At 42.7% G+C, this 22,111-nt stretch overlaps 1 protein-coding gene across 1 annotated transcript in view; it reads left to right on the forward strand.

Annotated features, from left to right (window-relative positions):
* ADGRF5 (adhesion G protein-coupled receptor F5) overlaps window positions 1–22,111 on the forward strand; it is a 42,495-nt gene that overhangs the window by 7,280 nt on the left and 13,104 nt on the right. Inside the window, exons 2-12 of the mRNA XM_027718158.2 lie at window positions 8,410–8,542; window positions 9,855–9,982; window positions 12,161–12,221; window positions 12,982–13,146; window positions 14,408–14,587; window positions 16,085–16,212; window positions 16,681–16,739; window positions 17,401–17,543; window positions 18,380–18,586; window positions 20,216–20,443; window positions 21,832–21,996. Of these exons, the coding sequence (XP_027573959.2) occupies window positions 9,881–9,982; window positions 12,161–12,221; window positions 12,982–13,146; window positions 14,408–14,587; window positions 16,085–16,212; window positions 16,681–16,739; window positions 17,401–17,543; window positions 18,380–18,586; window positions 20,216–20,443; window positions 21,832–21,996 (1,438 nt within the window). The 5' untranslated portion in view covers window positions 8,410–8,542; window positions 9,855–9,880. The remainder of the gene's footprint in view (window positions 1–8,409; window positions 8,543–9,854; window positions 9,983–12,160; window positions 12,222–12,981; window positions 13,147–14,407; window positions 14,588–16,084; window positions 16,213–16,680; window positions 16,740–17,400; window positions 17,544–18,379; window positions 18,587–20,215; window positions 20,444–21,831; window positions 21,997–22,111) is intronic.

Here is a 22,111-nt window from a genome sequence, read left to right on the forward strand (position 1 = left end):
CATCCCATCAAGCTCAGCCCCCCGCACCATGCTAGGCATAAAGCTGGAATAGCACAGTTGCTCAAACATCACAGAGAAAGCATGCCACAGCCTGTTTATTGCCTGTTGGAATCCTTATCACTAAGCAGTTCAGTTTGGAGTCCTTGATTAATTAGTGTTTATTTTATTTTTGTTCTCATTCAGATGTGTTATCTAAGGTCAGTGCAACTTCCCTTGTCCCCCCTTTCCCTTTTAGCCAATTCTCCCATGAAATATTGTTGTGCCTGGGTGTGTATTTCTTAAAGTCATTGTATGTTTTCTGTCTGAAACAAACATTGTCTGATCATCCAGCTTATTACGCACTACCCAAAGGTCATGCTTTATGCAGAGAAAGGAAAGCTCTTCTGTTTTGGCTGAGGAATAACAAACTAGACAGGCACTGAGGACAGGCACTGAAAACAAGGCTTTAGTCCAACAGATCGAGCCTCTGAAAATATGTTCTATAGCTGTTTGAAAAGGGTAAACTAAGGCTCTGTTGCTATAGGCTCTGGGCAGCCATGGAGCTGGACTGTCCTGTGCCAGTCACACGTCTCTCCCTTCATACCTTCCAACCTTTGGCAGCTCCTGGTTCCTCTCTCCATGCATCCTTCACCACCACAGATCTCACAGCACCATAAGCCTTTCATTCAAAATAGCTAAAGGGAGGCAGAGCTGTTTAAGCCACAGGAAAATGCCACAGGACAGCAGAGATTAATTAAGTTCAAAAAATATAAAGCCCAATTAGAAAGACGCAAAACAAGTACCAAAGAGGTGGGAGGACTGCTGTGCTAGAATGGCATAGGACTCTTCAGCCTAGACAACTGATGGGGAATATAAACATGATGTATGCTGCTATGAGGCCACAGAGAAAATATGCACCATCCAGTTTGACAATTAAGGACCAAACCTGACCCTAAGAGTTGCAGATTCAAAGCAAGCAAAGGAATTCAGACCTCCTTGCTCTCGGGAGTTATGGATATGGGACACTCTCCTTTGCACAGCTTGAGAGGGCATTAGGGTTGTTAAACACTAAGGACTTGCTTTTGCCTCCAGAAGTCCCCGTACTTCTGGTAGCCAGAAGTGGAAAGAACATTCTGAAGATGTGCTGCTCCAAGCTTACTTCACTTTTGTGAAATTCTTCCCAAGGACCTCTGCTTTAGCCTATGTTGGATATTAAGCAACTGGGCTAGAGAATCCTTGGATCCAACCAAGGGCAAATCTGCTTATGGCATTAAGTGACTAGTACCCATTAGAAAGGATGGGGAATGGTCTCCAAGTGTGAAAAAAGAAGTAAAAGCACAGAATTAAAGGCTTTTACAATGAGACTTGACACAAACCTTTAAGGCAGAATATGGCAGGCTGACCACATAAGGGGCTGGTGGCCTCAGTGACTCAGGATGTGTCTTACAGCCTGAGGAGAGGGCCAAAAGCTGAGGCTGTGGCCTGATATTCACCTCACAAAGAGCTCTGCTGGTTGAGGACGTTTTCCCTCAGAGTTGTTTGTTGTCCTCTTCCTGCTGATGCCAAAGGTGTGTTCATCTCCGCTTCTGCACAAAAGGAGCCACATTCCCAGACACAGAATGTAGAAAAGTTTCAGCCAACAGCAATAATATACCTTTATCTGAGATGGCTGCATGGAGATGGATAACTGTGTATTCTAAAACAGAAGTGCTTATTCCAACTTCTGCATTTATAACCCCTTACCAAAGAAGTCACTCCAGGATGAGTGTTTCTTTAGGTCCCCTAATCAGTTAGTTATAGACATTGACAAGATTCCCCTCTGCCTTTCCTTTTCCAGGCTAACCAGTCCCAGCTCTCTCAGCCTCTCTTGGTGTGACAGAAGCTCCAGGTCCTTAATTATTTTCGTAGCCCTTTACTGGACTCACTCCAGTGTGTCTGTCTCTCTTGTACTGGGGAACCTGGGAGCTGAGCACTGTGCTTAAGATGCATCCAGAACCAGAAAATCTCATCTTTGAGTCTGATATCAAATGAGAAATGTTGTCCCAAAGACTCTAGAAAGAAGACATCGACAGGATAAGAGAGGCTTCCAAATGTGTCTGGCTGTAAGAGACAGAGAGTGGATAAGTCAGACAGAAGGATGAGGTGGAATAGGCCAGGTTCTGCTGGGTGAAGAGAGTTTTTCTGAGCTAGGGAACCCATGTAAGGAGCCACAGGTCTGTGAGAATGTCTGTAGAAGCAACCTGGCCACCAGACGTGGACTACCAAACCCTGCTGTGAGAGATTATACAGCATGTCAACAACATGTTATTTCTGTCTCTGATGTCTCTTGATCATGCTACACTGGTGAGGCCATAAAACCCATGCACTATGTGGCCATCACCTCCCTGCCAAAGACAGAGATACTTACTCTGAAGAAAAGTCAGTTCTCAGCAGCCCTACTTATCTAAACACAGTGACACGGCTGTAAGTGCAGGTGAATTGTTACCTAGCCCCAGGGGAGAGGCCAGACAGAGGTCTAGTGTTGGTGTCGTACCTTCCCAGACAGGTCAACTGTACAGCTGACCAGAAATTGAGACAGTGTTAATTTTGTGCCAGATGTGTCAGACTGTTTCTTATCTTCCTCCTTCCCTGAGTTAATGCTTAGCCAATAACTGTGGCAGTTGATGCTTATTCATGCAAGAATACCCTCACTGATTTGGCAGATCGCTGTTCTCCAGTGACAAGGAATAAGTCCAACTGTGAACTGTTCTGGGAGGGCTAGGACAAGGTTCCAGGGCTGGCTGGCACTTTCCAGAATGTGTTAAAATGCTCACGGAAAGTTCTGTCGGCTGCTCTCAGAGCATTAGGAATGCCTGAAGGATGTGATAATTTGGCCATTCAGCCAGGCAGTATTTTCTGTGCTCTCAATCATCTGGCTGAGTGGTTCCTATTCTAGCTACTGTTCCCTGCAAACATGAGTCCTGCAGAGCTGTTTTCTCCTTGCAGGAAGTCCTGCTTGGTCATGGTATGATTTGAGCTTGATCTGCAGATAGCTGGGGCTGAATTATTTTCATTTTCCATGTAGGCTATTTGGGTATGTAAAAAGGTCATCACCAATTCACAGGAAAGCTTACAGAGAAATAGAAAAGTCATAGGTCAAGAAGAAAAATTATATATTTCATGAACAAGGATGGAATATGTGAGTTGATGTAGAAAAGGATGGGAATCAGAGCCTCCTCTGGAAATATTGTTTTGGGGAAACCCTAGATAAGGCTACAGGTACAGTTTACCTCCTCTGTGCTTAAACTAGTGGGAATATTGTACTGCAGAGGTCCAGAATGGAATTCCTTAACTTGTCTAAGATAGAATCATAGAAACATTACTTTGGAAAAGACCTCTGAGATCATCAATTCCAACCATTAACCCGACACAGCCAAGTTCACCACTAAAACATGTCCTTAAGTGCCACATTTACATGTATTTTTAAGTACTTCCAGGCACAGTGATTCTACCACTTCCCTGGGCAGCCTGTTCCAATGCTTTACCACCCTCTTAGTGAAGAATTTTTTCCCAATATTCAATCTAAACTTCCTCTGAAACAACTTGAAATCATTTCCTCTTGTTCTGTTGCTTGTTACCTGGGAGAAGAGACTGACCTCCACCTCCACCAGAGGTAATTGGAAGATATCAACAATCTACCTTGCACCCCATTGCCACAAACTCGCATGGAGGTAGAATCAAAGACTCTCTTCCATGTCAGCAGTTTTATTGCCTGTTCTTAAAAACCCCCACTGAAGGAAACTTTGCAGATGCCCTGGGTGGCCTAATTTAATGCTTTTAAATGTTACAATTACACATTTTCCATAATCACCAGCGTATTTAGCTTTGCTTCAGATTGTGTGACTTCACTTCATCCTTCACCCAGCTGTCACTGTGAACACACATGTCAGTCCTCTACCAACTGACAGGCTGTAATTGTGTCCATATTTGAGTTTTATCCCATCTAAACCGAACAACCTGTTCACAAGATTATACTCTGATCATGTCTTAGCATTCATAAGGCTCTCCTTTGGATGCTCTCCAATGCAGCAACATCCGGACACAGCGCTCCAGCCAAAACATCAACAGCATCACGTAGAGCACTTCTGTTATCTCCCAGGTCTTAAATGAAAAATATTTGTTAAAAAAAAAAAGAATGAGATTTGCCTTATTTTGAACATCGTCACCATGAGTTTAGGTAAAAATCTTTGAGTGGCTGAACATGCAAAATTCAGACTCAAAACTAATAAGAATTGCAAATGGCGTAAGAACCTGCAGTGTTGCATCCGGCTTCTGAGAGCTTCTGGCATCTTTTTATGCGTTTAGATACACAACTGGATTTGGTTACACAAATTGCTGAGGTTGGATTGTAGAGATGAAACTGAAGTGTCAACAGCTAGGACTGGAATGAAGGTAGGTGAGTCAAGAGGGCTGTATGTTAACCTAATTTCCAAGTTGTTTCCTCGTTAGCTTTCGCTTTGAACAGTATCTCTAATGTTGCACCTATGTGGGAATGTTACACTGGTCTATTTTGTTCATGCCAGATGAAATGTGTTCGCATGCTTTTGTAAGTGCACGTTTCCATTGAATTACAGGATCCACGTAGCTCTGCCTTGTTTCGAATGAGTGCTCCTCATTCAGAGCAGTTGTCCTCTAACACACCTTTTGCTTGCTTTCCTGAGCCTGTGAAGGTTAAGTGCAGTCTCAGATGTTTAAACAAAAAAGTGTTCTGGAGTTGAAACTTTAGAACTTTAAAATCCAGGAAGTTCACAGTTTTTGGTGACATGACAGTACGGGATTAATGAGTACAGGAAAAAACATCAGGATGATCAGGACATCCCCTTTGCTCGCATACCAAGTTGATTACATACCTAAAGCTCTGGCATTGTGTAATTTTCACATTCTTCTGCAACGTAAACCAAGATTTCTCATACCTTTAGGCTGCAGTTTAATGGTACAATGTCTTGAGCAGAAATCCTCTTTTAAGAAAGCCTTACTGACCTTCTTTCCCATTCCCACACCCCAAGGTGCTGTTGGTTAAAATTGTTGAAAGTCACAGCAATACAAAAAAGAAGACACCAAAAAAAAAGGAGGAGGGGGTGAGGGAAAAGGAGAGTTTAACTCAGTCCAGTTTTCCAGTCAAGCGCTGTCAGTGTGGAAAGTGTGGATCCACCACAGCTAACTCAGTCTAAGCCAAGCCTGTCCTCCTCTTCACCTCAGCCTCTGCACTGGCACTGCTGCTTATCTAAACCTGCAAGCAGTCAGCCAAGGGAGCAACACTGGGTGAAAATAATGCAGCTTTTTCTGTAGGGATAGACTATGGACTCGTGTTGAACAGCTTACCAGGGCAGAAAGTAAGAGGTCCTCTTTGTCCTTATCATCCTGCCCCATCTGCCAACCCCTGTTCCTTCCCCCTTCCCTGCTTGGGGCCACTTATCTGCTCCTCTCCTCGCTTTGGCCTTGGCACTCACTGGGCCCTTCCTTCTCTAAGCTGTTTAGACTTGCTCGGATGAAAGCAAGCTTGACACCTTATTGCTGCTTTAGTTTCCCATAGGGAGCATCAGTCATGTCAATTTAATCACCTTAAAACTGCTGGAAGAGGCTGAGGTCTGACTCACCACATTGCAGGCAGCAGCCAGTGACCAGGTTTGCAGACAATGGAACAGACCTATCTCATGAGTTAATCGCTGCTTAAAAAATAATCCCCCACAACATGAACTTAATCCCAGGCTTTTCCACAGACATTACACGAGCTCAATGTGTCACTGCCTCGCAGACTGCTGTGGAAACAAATTCTAATGATGAACTGGCTGTGATCAAACACTGTATGGAGAAGGGCCCCATTGTTACTTGGACAGATGGTCCCTGTTTGTGCAGTGGGTTCCTGGCTCCAGATTTTGTTCCAGGTAGAAACATACATAACACATCAGAGTTTCTCTTGGTTTCTTGGAATTTCCTGCTCTTCCCCACCTTTCACAGTAGCCATCAGAGCCATAGGTCTGCATCTCTGCAGAGCTTCTCCAAGGGAATAAACGTGTGTCCCCAGAGCTTTCCAGGCACAGCCCACAGCAAGCATGCTGCCAGCTCAGGCAGGGAAATCTTCAGGGTTTTCCTCCTCTATAATTTAAGTCAAAGCCCACAAACATTTTTCCATAGCTACAAAACATGATTTTGCTGCTTTCAGTCCTCAACACCCTCTTTTGTTAGAACAAAGCAGGTGAGTAACAGCAGCGGAACAAGTTAGTCCACTAATCTGCAGATAAGACACTGGAGGACTCAGATGAGTGCAGGGGGAAATAATGAGTACTACCTGATGAATGGTATCAGGAAATATTTCCTCTTAAAATGCCTTGTGGGTTTTCTGCAGTGGCATATCTGCTCAGACACACACTTGAAATTTGAGTGCAGGCTCTAGAGACAAGTTCTTTTCTGGGCAGCAATAACTTGTTCAACTAATTATACAAGTTCCTGTGTCTTAATTTCTCTTTGAGAGAGCAGCCTGGGCTACAGTAGAAAGCAAAGGATGTTTAAGATGGATCTAAGTAGAAGATCTTCTCTTTGAACGACCTGAGAAGGTAAACCATGTTGTATCTCTAGGTGTTGTCTTTATTTTCTAAGACACGTGTGGTGGTAACTATTGTGCTGGGTGGCTTTGCAAGAGAAGGTGTAATTATTTTGCAACATTTGTGAAAAAGAGAAGCTTAGAGGAAAAGTAAAAAGAAGGTCATGTAGCTCACCTGTTTCTTCGGTTAAAGTGAGACTTTGCTATTTACCTCTAAGAATCCTCTGCATTTCATAATTAACTTTGAACAATATTTTCCAGCCTGAATGCTGTGGAGAATAAGAGATTTGGTAGTAAATCTTGACTTCTTTACCTCTCTGAGGCTTTATAAATTGAAGTTACTTATTGCTTCCCAGGAGACAGTTTGTATGAAAAATGAGGAATGTGTCCACACAACTGCTTTACCCACTGAAGGCAGATAGATACTTGGGAATTTGCTGACTGAAAAAATTTACAGCAGTGCTTTATTCATTAAGAAATTAAATGAATGAGGGGGACAGCCGCATTACTTGAGAAGAACATTAATACTTTTCCCTATTTGCAATTTGTTTGCTAGTTTTCTGGCTTTCTAGATCCTGGCTTGTTTTGGAGTTTTAAATTGCTATCAAAGCCTGAGTAGCACCACAGTTCTTACATGAGTTGTCCTCTATATGATGTTTTACATGTACAATTAACAGGGCATTTGCTTTCAGCTACATGGTCACACAAAGGATGTGTCTGAAAATAGAGGTGACCCATAACATTTGAATATGAACACAAATCTGGGAACAGTGCAAAAGATAAATGCAAAACTGTACCAGATATTGTTTAACCTCATCATAAATTTTGTTTAATGACCTTTTCCCCTTCCTACTGTCTGTTTCATCAACCCATCACCTATGTAATACAAGTTCTTTGTACAGATTAAGCTATTTTACCACATGCTGTGAGCACATGCTGCACATACAAACCTACCAGAAACCTTTGTTTTGTTAGTGCTTCAGTTATTAAGTCATGCCACTAGCTCAGGGAAAACCTCTAATGTTTCCCTCTTGATCCACTTTGATCAATCATGGTCTTGGGTTCAGCCAGATCCGTGGAAGTCTTGAGTTACAAGCAGATGATGTCTCCAAAATAGAAAAGCAGTGTCTTTTGTGGAATGCTGGGTATACTGACAGACATGCCCAGGAAACTGAAACCCCCCTCCTGTAACAGTGTTTTTTTTAATAGATTTTGGGGTGGGGTGGGAAGATGTTCTGAATCACTGTGATGTCTTGCTTTCTGGTTATACCTGTATAGGAGTATAAGAGCAGCTATATTGTGTTAGCTCAAATGTCTACATAACAGTGGCATTTTTTGTTTTGGTTTGGTTTTTTGTTTAAATTTGTTTTGTGTGTTTTGCTTTTGTTCGGGTTGGGTTCGGCTTTTTTGGTTTTGGTTTTTCTCTCTGTTGCTATCCTAAAATATCTTAAAATTAGTTTTCCTTTTTCAATTACATCTCGAAATTCAGTTGACATTTCTTCAGCCCCCGTTTCTGAGTGGTAATAGTCAGTTCGGTGTCCATCACAGAACACATAATGTCACGATCATTTCTTTCTGCCTTACACTTACTGGTGCTGAATTTCATGAACTTCATGACTGAGTCACTCAGTATCCTGTGGCTCCAGCACAGCTCTTCACAGGCAGACTTTCTCAATCATGTGAAGTTTTCCACAGTGTTGTGTCACTGACCACTGCCTTTTCCACATCACTTGAGAACAGAGGGTAAGATACAGGCTTACACCACATTCCTGCAGAGCTCTGGTGATGACATCTCTATATTGGAATAGAAAATAATTTATTCCTACTTTTGTTTCCTATGTTTCAACCAGGTCAGTATCCAGGTGAAGTCTCACTCCAGATGGATCTCCCTAAGAACCACATTCGGTGATAAATCCCTGCTGGATACCCACATTGGTGACATCAAGTACTATAACTCATTGCCATCCTCTTTCAATTCACAAGGTGAGACCAGAGATCATTTTGATATTACAGTTTTCTGCTCCCTGCTTGCTTGGGAGCACCAGCTCTGATACGCAATAGTGGCAGTAAGCAGCCACTGCCAATGTTCATTATCATCTCAGGAGGTGCTGATTTTTCTGCTTTCACCTTGTGATTCACAGCCTTGCAAAGCCTGAGTTTGGATGAACAGCCTCTTCAGTGCAAAAAGACCATAATTTTACAAAAGCTCATGACTTTAATCAGGTTGCTGTTATCCACTCAGGTACTGTTCAGTACTACTCTTAAGAGTCTTTTCTCAGTGCTTTCCTCTCTCAAAATGATTTTCACAATCTTCCTGGGTTCTACCTTTTTCTGTAGCTCTCTACTAGCCATTAATTCTCAAGGTAGGGAAGTGCTTTGTTAGGAATAGCCAGAAAGTGCATATTCATAGCAAAATATGTATTTTTTATGTATTCTTCACCTCCCTTTTTCTATTCCCTTTGGTTGCATAAATGTGTCAGCATCTGTTATGAGGGTCCATGCTTGTTTTACCTCTTCCTTTGTGTTTCATCGTCTGATCTACTGTGTGAGTAAATTAGCTTAGGTATTAATGAGCTGGAAAAGGTTATTTTTTTTCTGGGTTTTGATTTCAAGCACCACATTATATTCTGGTGTGTCAGTATTCTTGGGTTCTAGGTTACTTATTTATTAACTCCAGTGCAATTAATGGAGATGTATACTAAAAACTCAAGATAACAGGTATTTTTTTTTCCAAGGAGATACCACTCTTCATTGTTTCCATTGTTATCCAAGGCATAACAAACATGCAGAAATCTCTAGCTGAGTCCAAGGTGTTGCTACAGCCCTCTCCTGAGTGGGATACAGCCAGTAGCAGAGCTCTCCCTCTGCAACAGGACAGGCCCTCACTTACAGCAACATTTCTAGTTGTTCCCTCATGTCCTGGCTGTGCATTTCCCAAGTACCACTGTAAGGAATACTTGAAGATCCAAAGTCAACTTTCCTCATGGCAGATGGATTTCCAGCACCTCCTTTATTCTTGTTAGGAACCTGCTTAGGACTCTGCCTTCTCCAAGCAATTTCTTTCTCTTATTTTGAGTAGCTACAGCCAATATGAAAAAAAAGGAAATATGAGGGAAACCATCTGATGACAGTGGCAGAGGAATAATTACAGGCCTTGTTCCATGCCTTGCCTTGGATGGAGTGAACAGGCAGAGTGCGCTGAAGGAATGTGAACACACTGTTTTTGTAGAGTATGCTCGTATTTCCTACTGTGTGAGTCAGCTGAAAATTCCCTGTTGTTTCATTATCTTTTCAGGTCTCACAGCAAGGTCACTGGAAAAAATGCCGTCCCCAATCACTGCAGGTCTCCACTGCCTGGTTCTGCTGGTCTCAGCCTGCTGCCAGACATCACAGGACTCAAACTTCAAACCATTCCGATATGTAGTGAGTATTCTTTCCCAGCTGCATTAGTTTTCATTTGGTCTCTACTTGTAGCACCTTGTTGCTCTCCTTCACATCCACAAAACTTTGGAGGAAGTCAGGATAAGACCAGGTAGAGAAACTGAACCCAGAGTGTGTAAAAGAGATGGAGAAATCCAGGAACTGCGCTCTTCTTGCTCCCCAGTCTTAAAGCCTCTTCAGAAGGCACTGAAAAAACACTTCTGGTTTCTCACCTGTGTTAGTCTGCAAAGGATTTCAATTGCTGTCCCTGGAGCTAAGCTTAGGTAACAGTTATGTGGGCATTGCTCCTGGATGGAATTCACCCATCCTATGAGAGAAGATCCAAATATATCTTGCCTAGAAGTGACATGTCAACAAAACTAGCTCAGGCACAAAGGTGTTACAGGTGGGTGACAGGTGTCTCACCACTGTCTTGACAATAGGACAAGTCCACAAGACCAAAATGCCACTCCTGAGTGATTTGTGTTTAGATGTTGCTCTTGGACTCAGATTTCTCTTCAGTTTCCCACTTTCTTGATAATCCTCACATACCTCTTTTGCTTCATCTGTAGTGGGAATTATGGAAAGCTGTTTTGTGCTTCATCCTGTGTATGGGTTTGTTAACAGACAGTTTCCGCACAACTAGTCCCTAACAAAAAGAGGAACAGAGAAACCAAGTTAATGGAAGTTAATATAGTTAATATAGTCTGATAAATAAAACTAGTCTACAAATCTACCTACTCTTGGTCATCACTATTATTGTTAGACCAGAAAATACTTCGGTTGTCTTCTCCATTGTGAGAGAATGGGAGAACCTCTTTTATTGAGCATCTTGAAAAGTGGAAACATGAAGAGGAAGATAGAAACTCCTTAAGCTGTTTCTACCACTATCTCCTGTCTTCTGTCTTGGCAAACCAAGATATGTCTGGTTCCAGCAGCCTCACCTGCACTTCAGCAGATGTCTAATAGTGACCAAGTATCTTGTTTGGTCTGTTTTTTTCAAGCAGTCTCCATCTCAGCACTTAAGAGTTTTCATGAAAAAAGCAACACCTTTTTTTTTTTTTTTAAATCATCATTGATCCATGGTACACCCTGCAAATGAGTCATTATTTAATGGTGTGAAATATGTGAAGTATTTAGGAACATAGCAATACCCTTCAGTTATTTGGGAGAACAATTGAAAAAGGAAACCACTGAGTCCAAACCTGGAGTAAGACATGGATTGCACTGGGATTTCTGTAATTCTTGCAGCCAACCTCTAACACGGAGGTCGTACCCCGGCAGTGCAAAAACTGCCAGAGTGCCTTGGGATCTTCACTCTGGCACAGCTGCGACACAAAGCCCAGCTCTAATCACACACCAGATGGTTCCTTTATGTAAAGAGATGACTTAAGAGTTGCCAAGCTATTCACCCTTTCTGTAAATAAAGGTTTCAGTAGGAATCAAGAAACTGGCAAAGCTGCAAATTTCCTGCCTGCGTCTGTGCTTGTTCTTTAGCCTTTCTTGCTAACGGTGGTGCCAAGGTATTTTTAGGGCACGATTGAAAAAGATAAGATGGTCTGCATCTCACTTGGCTGCAGCCTGCATAAACCAGTCATACTGAAGCTATGCCACCACTGCCCTGGTCAACTGCGTGTTACTGATGGCCCCAAAGTAGCTGACCTGGCAACTGAGCTGGAGCCAAGACTTTTCAATCCTCTTTTCCTACTCAGGGTGGCTTTGCTGCTGCAGAGATGGAAGCTCAGAGCAAAGAGGAAAGAAAAGGGTGATGAGAGTTTGGTTTCTGAATTCAAAGGCCAAGTGGCTGGGTTTCCCAAGCAGTGGGACCACCCCCACAAGTCTGGCCCAGGCCTAGGGGCATGTATCTGCCCCATAGCGGGGACTGCAGCTCAGACAGAGAAATCCTTTTCAGCTGAGGCAATTGCCTTGCAGAGATATGCAAAGAGTCATCTGCAAACTCAGTACATCCCTCAGCTGGTGTTTAACTCTTCCCTGCTAGGAAGATAGAAATATTCTGTTTAAAGAGGAAGATGGGGTGGAAGGCTGGAGAGTTGGGACCAAGAGCGGTGGGAAAAAATTGCCTATGTCATTATCTTCTTCACTAATTTCTTTTGCCAACAATGGCAGCTAAAGCTTTACTTTGTTTTTCTCACAGAGCTTCACTTTCTGTTTTTTCCACAGATTGACAGCACGCTAGGAGAGGAAAGCTTCCACCCAGATATGCAAAGGCAGAAGCGAAACGGTAGGTACACAAATGTATGGTAATAGAGCAGTTTTCTAGTAAACCAAGGGTGAAATCCCTGTTAGGGGCAGCATCTATTGATGTACTGAACTGGGAACATCAAGGGGGAGGTGTTGTTGTGCTTTAACCCCACTGAAGCACCACAGTGCCATTCACTCACTCTCCCTCCATGGGATGTGGAACAGTATCAGAAGGATAAAGTGAGAAAACCCATGGGTTGAGATAATGACAGTTTACTCAGTAAAACAAAAGAAGGATTCATTTGCTACTTCCCATTTTTGGGCAGGTGTTCAATCATTTCCAGGAAAGCAGAACTCTCCAGGTCCCTCTGGATGGTATCCCTTTGATGACATATCAGCACAGCTTCTCTGCAATTGAAATACCAGTGTAGAAAATACCCTCCCCAAGCTTCTTGGTAGGACAGGGGCCACAAGATAATCCTGTATCACCTCAGTCTGTGGCTGACATCCCATCCACTTACTGACTGAAAGGAGAGACGAGATGAGACAATTTTTCTCTGTATATATTATGCCACTTATATCCTTTTCCTATTGCTCTAAGACCAAAGAAATCTGGCTTTTCTCAGACAAGTAGCAGATAAAACAGAGGCAGAATGTCTGCTGAGGGGGAAGCAAGAAGATCCTCTAAGCAGAATGCCACCGAAGTTACCATTAAATAGCAACCAAGAGCCCAAATGCCAAATCGGTTTGTGATTTACCTTTAAACACAGCTTTGCAGTGAAATTCTATTTCTCTTTCAGAGTATATTTTTGACGTTCCCCTTCCAGAGTACATGGTTGACATTGAAGTAAGCCTTACAGATTCATCTTACCTGCAGCCAATCAAAGAGTATTTCAAAAATCTTACAGTTCCAACAAACATTTCAAATATGCAAACAACAATTTCAAACATCCACGTTACAACAGGTGGGTTAGTTATTGATTTTAATATTCTGGATGATGTGTTATTTTGTCAGTATTTGATATCTCCCACTTCTACCACCCAGCACACTTAGAAATCAGCAAAACTGAACCATCTCTGCTGCCTACTGAAAGATCCAGCAAGACTGAAGCTCTAGCTTCAAAACAGCATGTTTTGTTATCTGTGTCTTACCACTGCTCTTTATATAATGTTGGCATTAGGAACAGCTCTGAATGCTTTTCCTAAGGAAGGGACAAAGCCAGAGGAAACCTGAGCCAAAGGATCCTGCTCCAGTTTGACTAACAAGCAGTCTGAGTTACTTTCAAGTTTCAGGAAGCTGGGACAGCGGTTATCAGACTGTTTACTTCCCTCCTCCTGTATTTGGGACGTAATTCGCTGTAAGGGGCTGTACTCTGACCCTGACAGAGACAGGCTACATGAGATGCAGTCTTTTCCTGTATAACTCACTTAACTTATTCTTACAGGGCATGATATCAGGCAGGTTTTATTATATAAGCTGGGGTTGTGCAACATCATATCTGAGCAGCTAGTACAAACACACCAATCATTTACAATAGTAGAGATTTGGTACCTCCTTATCGCTGGCCCATAAAGCAGTGAAAGGAAGTGTTTAGCAGTTCCCAAAACAACATGCAAATGGATCTTTTAAAGGCCTTCTGGGTCACATGCAATGTGTAAAAGTAATTTTGTTAATATCTTGCTTTACAAATGACACATTAGGAGCAGAAAAAGTTACAGTCAAGTGTTTTGTTGTTTTTTTTTTTTGTTGGTTGGTTTCTTTCTTTTAGTGTTTTAAAGCATTTTGTGATAATGTTACCTTCTGTCACACAGCATCTGTCAGGACATAGAGCAACACAACAGCTGCATTCTGAATGATCTTGCTGTTACAGTCTTTAAAAGCTGACATATTTGCTTTCAGCCCAAGTAACATAGAAATATCCAATCTGAAAAGTATCATAGGACCCTGGCCAGTATGCCAGATAAATTTTTAGGATCAGGCCTCATATTTCCATTCGGTTACTTAAAAGTTATTGATCAGACTTACCACTGTACCAGTCTGATTCCCATTTCTGTTTAGTGATTTGCAATTAGTAGAGTAAGATTTGCAAGTCTTCTGCTCATCCTGTTTGCATCATTCAAGTGAACTCACAAGAAGGGCAACATTTAATTGGGACCACTGTCATGAAGATAAAGAAAATACTTATCACCATTCCCATGGTATTTCTCTGTCTGTCTGTCTGACAGTCTGCCTGCCCAGTGGTGAGAAGAGCAGCCGTTGTTCCTGTGAAAAGGGATATGCCTGGCCGAGCAGGGTGTGCAGTGACATGATACCCTGCCCTTCTCTCAGCCTGGAACCTGCCCTGCCCTGTGGCTACATGCAGAAAATGCCTTTCTATGGACCTTACTGTGAGCCCCAGACTGAAGGTAAGGGGACATAGTGCTGAACTCCATCACTGTACAACTCATATACTGGTTGGAAGTCAGAATAGTGCTAAAAGATGGCATAAAGCAGCATGTCAAGACTGAGCTGGCTACTACATTCCCTGTGAATGTGGAAACTGTAGAAATGGTCTAGAGCTCTTCTCCTTGTGATATGGGCCCACCTTGACCCAACTTACTTGCAGATATTAAGTGCCATTTGGAGCCCCAGTTCCTGGAGTCATTCACATGCCTCTTTGTGACTTTCTGCTTTTGCCAAGCAAAGGAAGTTTCATCTCATCAGATTTTCACAAATGTGACCAAAGTGTGCCATGGTGCTCAAGAGAAGAGAAGGAACTAAAAAGCCCAGCACATGTGTTTGATTTTATTTCATGAGTCCTGTGACAAGGTGCCCAGGAATTTTTAGGAACCTGACTGATGACTGGTGACAAAAGGGTGGATACTTAGGCCTGACATCACTGGGGTGGAGTACTACATGTTGTCTCTGCAGTCCAAGACAAACACCCATGAGGCTCTGCTTCTTATTTGTGATGGAGCAGCATGCAGAGACACCCAGAGGCAGCACTAGATCTGGAAGCAATCCGATATTGTCAGCATGCCCATTCCAATTAATTCTGCTTGTAGGCAATGCTTCTATTACTGGGCAGTCCCATATCCATATTGCCATACTATTTCCAGGACTAGAGCTAACACCTGTTTCATGTTGAGGTTGCACACCCCTTAGATAGTCCAGGCCCCTGGATCCAGAGCTCCTTCACATGTGGTATGGACATGTCCTTAAATGAACCCAGCATAGAAAATTCCAGTCTCTCTCTAAGCATTTTATATTATTTTGTGCTCACTGATGAGTCTCCACCCAGAATATTACCCTCCCAAAGCACTGGGGATTTTTCCATTCATTGCAGGGAAACATAGGTGGAGATTCATCCTGTGTACATTTCACTATGTAAAAGTTAAGTCTCTGATCAGTTATTCATCCATATAACATCCTAATATCTAGAGCAATGTAGGAATTCAACCATTTCAGGAAAGCTATCATCTTCTGAATGTTTCATCTTCTAAAGATTTCTACAGCTTTGCATCAACTGGAAAGGGAGTCTAGGTATCTAGCAGATGGCAGACACATAAATTAGACATAGAAAATTAGAAGAATCACAACTTTCTTATTATACAGATGAATCTTGCAAGTTGCAATTATTTTAAACTTAAAGAGGGTAGATTTAGATTAAATTTAGGAAGAAATTTTTTAAGATCAGAGTAATGAGACACTGGAGCAGGTTGCCCAGAATAGTTGTGTATGCCCCATCCCTGGAAGTGTTCAAGGCCAGACTGGGGGGTTGGACTCGATGATCTGAAAGGTCCCTTCCAACCCAAATCATTATATGATTCTAAGATTATTAAGTTAGAAGAGAAAGCTAAGAAATCACTATGTAAGCATTGCTTCTGGTTATTTTACCTTTATTTTTATGTCTTTCCTTACAGACTCATGTGGTATGGGAGAGCCCATTGTAATGTATATGTCAGTCAGACTCGGCATAGACTTTCTGGATGATCTCAGGGATTCTTCCTCTGTATTATACCAAAAATACAAAGCTGACCTTGAAAAAGCGGTAATGACTTTAGTTTTTCATCTCTGAAGGTAGAGAGCCCTCTAAGTAGTATGGTGTTTACCCTAAGTGTCTGGGACATAGGGTGGCCTGTCACTGTGTGGGGAACTGGGAAGTATGCAGCAGTGGGGGATACAAGGTGGGCCAAAGCTGACTCCATTAAAAGGAATAACAGTATTCCCATTGTTTTTAATACACTGTCCAACCAGGAAGTATTCAGGGATCTTTTCTATCTAAAGCATGGAAAAAAAAATCACGTTATTTGTCCAAGCTTAGATCCATGGGAACACACATGGAATGAAACCATCAACAGACATTTACCCTGTGACAGTGGTGAGAGCACCAGGCCCGTTCTATCAGATATGCTGCATGCCCATACTCACATCAGTCTTGAATGGAGGGTTTCCTATTTTAAGCGCACTGGAGTGATATACAAAGCACTTACCTCATCTCATATGTCTTTGTTTACAGTTTAATGCCAGCTACAGGTGTTTACCAGGCTTTGTATCGGCAACAGTGACTGGTTTCAGGTAAGTAAATAGTTTCATTTTTTCCTGAACACACCAATCTTTCTGTCCAGTCTCAAGGAGACACAAGTTAGCAAAGGCTACATTCACTCTGGCTAGAACCCACTCCCATTATACACAGACTGAATAACAGTAATAAATGCTGCAAAGGAAAGCCCAGCTATGAGCCTGGAAATAGGGTAAAATTCAACACTCTGCAAGAGTCCAAGAAACATAATCATTCTCCATCTAATTCAAAGCCTTTTATGGGAAAGACTGAGTTCCACCCAAAAGGGGAAAAGGATGCGAGTAATCTTCACATCATTTCCTAGGTCACGAGGAAGATGAATTAGTACATTGACTCTGGATGCAACACTGCATAAAAGAGGTATTACTTGTGCCCACAGATATTTAAATGCAGCTGTATTTTAGGTTTTCTAAGGAGAGTTTACTAGAAATAAACACCAGACAAGGAAGATGTCACATAAAGGTGTTTGATCTTAGGAAAAAGCTGTAGCACAACCTTCTTGTATATCAGAGCAAGTCTTGAGTCCCAACAGGAGCTTTCACAGGTGAGCCCAGTGAAGCCTTCCCAGCCATATAAGATGGGTCACCACAAATAGAAAACAACTAATAGACAAGAATATTTAATTCTGATGCTTTTCTCGTTCTTGTATCTGTTTAGTCCTGGAAGTGTTTTTGTGAAATATGAAGTAAAAGCAGGACCAGCAAGCGCCAGTCAGATTGATAGTTCCAACAGAGCTGTACTACAAGTTCTAGAACCATTCTACCAGCCAAAACCATCTACCTTCACAACAGAAGTGCCTTGTAAGTTTAAAGCTCTCTCAGTACTTTCCTTCAACTTCTACTTTAGTATTTTTAGCCTAAATCACGTAGCTTCCTTATAATGTTGATTATTTTTGTACACGGCCTTCAAAACCATTTATTTCTCTGGCTATTTCTTTTTATCCTTTTTCATCAAAACTTAGGACTTTCATGAGAGGACCATGCATGCAGTACCTTCCATGAAAAACCAAAGCCTTCCAGCTACTCCACTGGACTTGTTGATCTTAGAGGTCTTTTCCAGCCTAAACTATTCGATGATCCCTGATGCAGTCTCTCTGAAAGGGAGAGAGATTGAACACCCTTAAGTTCACTTCCAGAACTGAGACAGCTCTTAGCATGTCAGGCTGCCAGCACTTCCTACTCTTTGGAGCAAAATGAAAACCTCTTGCAGTTTACATGAGAACACATTCCCCTTGGCTTCCTTGGCACATTTTCCATACTGCTGCTGGACAATGTGTTAACAATTCAGTTGCTTTATCAAGTGCTCCAGAGGTGCTGTACTCTCAGAGTGCTGGAATGTCTGTCTCAGAGGATTACTTCAACCTGGTTGCTTCTCCTCCCAGTTTATCTGCTTAGAAAGCAGTGGTGGTGATATTTCTAGCTCTCTGCATAAAACCTGCTGATATCTTTGGCCGAAAAAGATAGGAAAAGAATACACAGAGGGAAAATCTCATGGCTTGTATCAGAGGTAGTGCCCTGCAACTGTTGCTGGGTGCATATTAGTTGTGAAACACCTGGGAACCCCGTAAGATGAAAGACACCACATAGTCATGAGATGAAATGACAGTAATGCAGAATGTTTCTCTCTGTTTTCCCAGATCAGGTAAACTTCAACGTGGAACCCTTGAACATTTTTGAAGGGGATACAGTAACACTGACCTGTGAGATAAATTCAGCATTTCACAGTGCGACCTGGTATCACTTGGATCAGATCATCTCACCCAGCTTCCGGCGTTCAATAGAGATGACTGTAGAAACCAGAAGGTCGATCCTTAAAATCACCGATGTTACGATGGAGGATTCTGGTATGATTTTATATCATTAAAACAGCAGATGTAACCACTAGTGGGGCTAGTTCGGAGTTACAGTTTTACATGTGTTGACATTTAGGGTTTTTTGAAAATCAGAAACATGTGAACTGGTGGCATTTTGCTGGGAGGACTTATTAGGGGAATTATTATGTATTATCAGAGTTTGGACTCAAGTTCTCACTCAGTTCTCTTTGGTCCATGAATTATACACTCAACTCCAAAAAGGGTAGCGTGTGGCCAGGTATTCGTGCACACACATGTGAGGTATAAATCATGAGTCCAAAAGTCTTTGGACTGAGGATGCCCTGAACCTTGGTGTCTCTATTCCTATGTAAGTGGCCTACTCACTTGGCTACCCCTGTGGGGAAGGGGAACCCACGTACCTAAAGTATGAAGGAAGTTTGGAGCCCTGATCGCCAGTTTCAAAAACAAGGCAGGCTGCATTCAGGGCACTTGTGCCTGAGAGAGTGACTGATAAAGGGAAAGGGACCTGGGGGTCCTGGTCGATGGCAAGCTGGACATGAGTCAGCAGTGCCCTGGCAGCCACAAGGGCCAACTGTGTCCTGAGGGGCATCAGGCAAAGCATCACCAGCTGGGTAAGGGAGGGGATTGTTCCACTCTGCTCTGCACTCAGGCGGCCTCACCTGGAATATTGTGGCAGTTTTGGGCACCACAATATAAGGAAGATATTGAGCCATTAGAGACTGTCCAGGGGAGGGCAATGAAGACGGTGAAGGGCCTTGAAGGGAAGTTGTGTGAGGAGTGGCTGAGGGCACTTGGTCTGTTCAGCTGGAGGAGACTGAGGGGAGACCTCACTGGAGTTACAAATTCCTGGTGAGGGGAAGCAGAGGGACAGGTACCAATCTCTTCACTCTCATGAGCAATGACAGGACTGGAGGAAAAGTCATGAAGCTGAATCAGGGGAGGTTTAGGTTGGATATCAGTAAAAGGTTCTTCATCCAGAGGGTGGTTGAGCACTGGAACAGGCTCCCCAGGGAAGTGATCACAGCACCAAACTTGACAGAGTTCAAGAAGCGTTTGGACAACACTCTCAGGCACATGGTGTGATTCCTGGGGATGGTCCTGCTCAGGGCCAGGAGTTGGACTCAGCGATCGTGATGGTTCTCTTCTGCTCGGGACATTCTATGATAAATACTCTGCTCTCTTTGGCAGTACCTTCTGAGCAGCCTAAGAGCCTGTGTTCCAAGGCCAGTTCTAGTGGAGTCCACCCTGGGCACTTAATCTCTCACCCATTCTGTGTAGGAGACTTTTGCACGGTCTACATTCTTACCATGACATATTGATGCCAGAAGGACTGTGGGTAATATACAGGTCCCAAAAGCACCAAGTCCACAAGATTTTAAGTATTTCAGTCCCAGAACACTGGTCTCTTTTCAAGTACCCCTCAACATTACCCCTCCTAATCTGGATGTATTTGGCACCAGAAGTCTGCAGAAAGCATCCTGCAGGTGACCTGAGGGTACATGTTGATCAGCAAGTAGCAAAGCCACTGCAGAGCAGGGAGATGTGAAAACTAGATATGGAAGTAGATCCTAATTCCAAATATAGAGGCAAAACCAAAAGAACTGTTCTCAGTGCTAAGATACTGTCTATTCTTTACAGGTTCCTATAAATGCACTTTCACAAATAGCAGTCAGTCTTACAGATTGAAGGCCACAGAAACAATATCTGTCTTTCCACTACGTATCACTCCAAATGTAAAGGACATTGAAGTTATATGTAACAGTCCTGAAACCCGAAAGAACAGTCCTCAGCTGTCCTGTTGCATTGACAGACACTTACCATCACTTATTGCTTCCTGGAATGTAAATGGAACAATCAATATTACAGGTAAGATTAACAAAAGGCTGTCTTTCACCTGCTGGGTTTGTTCATGCTTTAATCTCCTCCTAACTGGCTACCACAAAGTCCTAGGATAGATACAGGGTGTGCTCCAAAGATGTGGCAGGAGGAGGTGCAGACTCCATATGTGCCATGCAGGTGCCAGTGGGGCTCTGGGCATCTCCATGCACTGTGCAGACATCAATACCTTAAACTGTGACATCCTGGATGGAAACAGCTGCCTGGACCAACATCACACAAACTTCTTCCAAAAAGCTTATTTCTGCATTGTCGAATTCTGGGAGCAAGGGTGGGTGCATCAGTCTCTACTACTATCTCCAGGATCACCCTTGGGGTACAAAGAGCTTCTGTGTACCACATATCATGATTTGGCAACCAAGAGAGGCAGGTGCTTTGAAACAGCTGCAGCACAGCTAAATACTGAGAGCACAGTTTCCCTCTCCACCTGTAGCTGTGATTCAGCACATACCAGTTGTGTCAGTGGCATTGCATAAGGCTTTACTTCTAATATAAAAAGTTAATAAAAGACCAAGTAAATGTGCTACAAAGAGTTACAAAATGACATAAACAGAAATGCTCATAAATGTCTCTTGAACCATCATCCTAAATGGTCCGTTACCCTCTTAATATTTTATGTGTATAAATTAGCTGTTTATTGTTAACTGTTTGCTATAAATGAAATTTAGCAGAAAGCAGGACAGCAAAATGAGAGAAAACCTTCAAAGCTCATGCACACAGTCATTTCCACAGAGAACAGGTACTGGTGTACAGCAGTGTTTGCAGAAAGAGGAGGGGATCCTGGCCTTCTGCAATGAGCTGTTTTGCCCTTAATTCCCTGGGCCAGGTTTTCCCTCAGGAACTCTGCTGTGCTTTCATGCCAGATGCACTGTCAGCTGCAGCATAGGACAGATTTAGTGCTTCCAGCTAAACCATCACTCTTCAGATCTAAAGTCAAATGACTGTCGAGTACCTACAAATTTTTATTTCAAAATTAGATGACATTGACATCTGCAATATTTACTCCTGGTTTACTTATCTTTACTCATCCTAAATATCACAGATAATAAGGTTAGGCTAAACCAAAATGCTCTTTGTCTTACCCTGGGGTTTCCAAGCAATGCTGTTGCTCTTTGACTGGTTTTGGCAGTTGATGCCCAGCACTGTGCTGAGATTCGTCTTCAGGAACTTGGGAAACCACTGTGAGTGTTGCCAGAATAAAAGATGTGAATGAACTTCAGCAATGAGGAGTTAAAAGTGCCATGCTGTCAATTACATACAAGCCCATGAGGGCTTCTTTACCTGGAGTGATTGCTTGTAATTTCCAGAGGTGTTTTTGGACATCTATAACCCTTCAAGGGATGTTTATTTGTCTCTAGGAGTCTCCAGTTCGAGTGGAAACTGCACTGAATACAAGCTCAAAATCGAGGAATCACTATGCCCACCTGAGAAGTCAGGTACAGTGACAACATATACGTGTGAGCTGCAGACTAAACACGGAGCCAGGGCCAGTCAAACCATCAGAGTGACGTACCTCTGGAAAGGTGAGAGTCAGGTGGCTGTGACAGACCAGCAGCTCTTTAACATGTAGGTGGCCTCTGTGGCACATGGCATTTACAAGACAATGATTAAAAGTGACTCTCAATAATGTGACTTTTG

This window comes from Pipra filicauda, unplaced genomic scaffold (assembly GCF_003945595.2).
Source record: "Pipra filicauda isolate LSUMZ 115617 unplaced genomic scaffold, ASM394559v2 scaffold209_size2725305_pilon, whole genome shotgun sequence".
Classification (NCBI taxonomy): Eukaryota; Metazoa; Chordata; class Aves; order Passeriformes; family Pipridae; genus Pipra; species Pipra filicauda.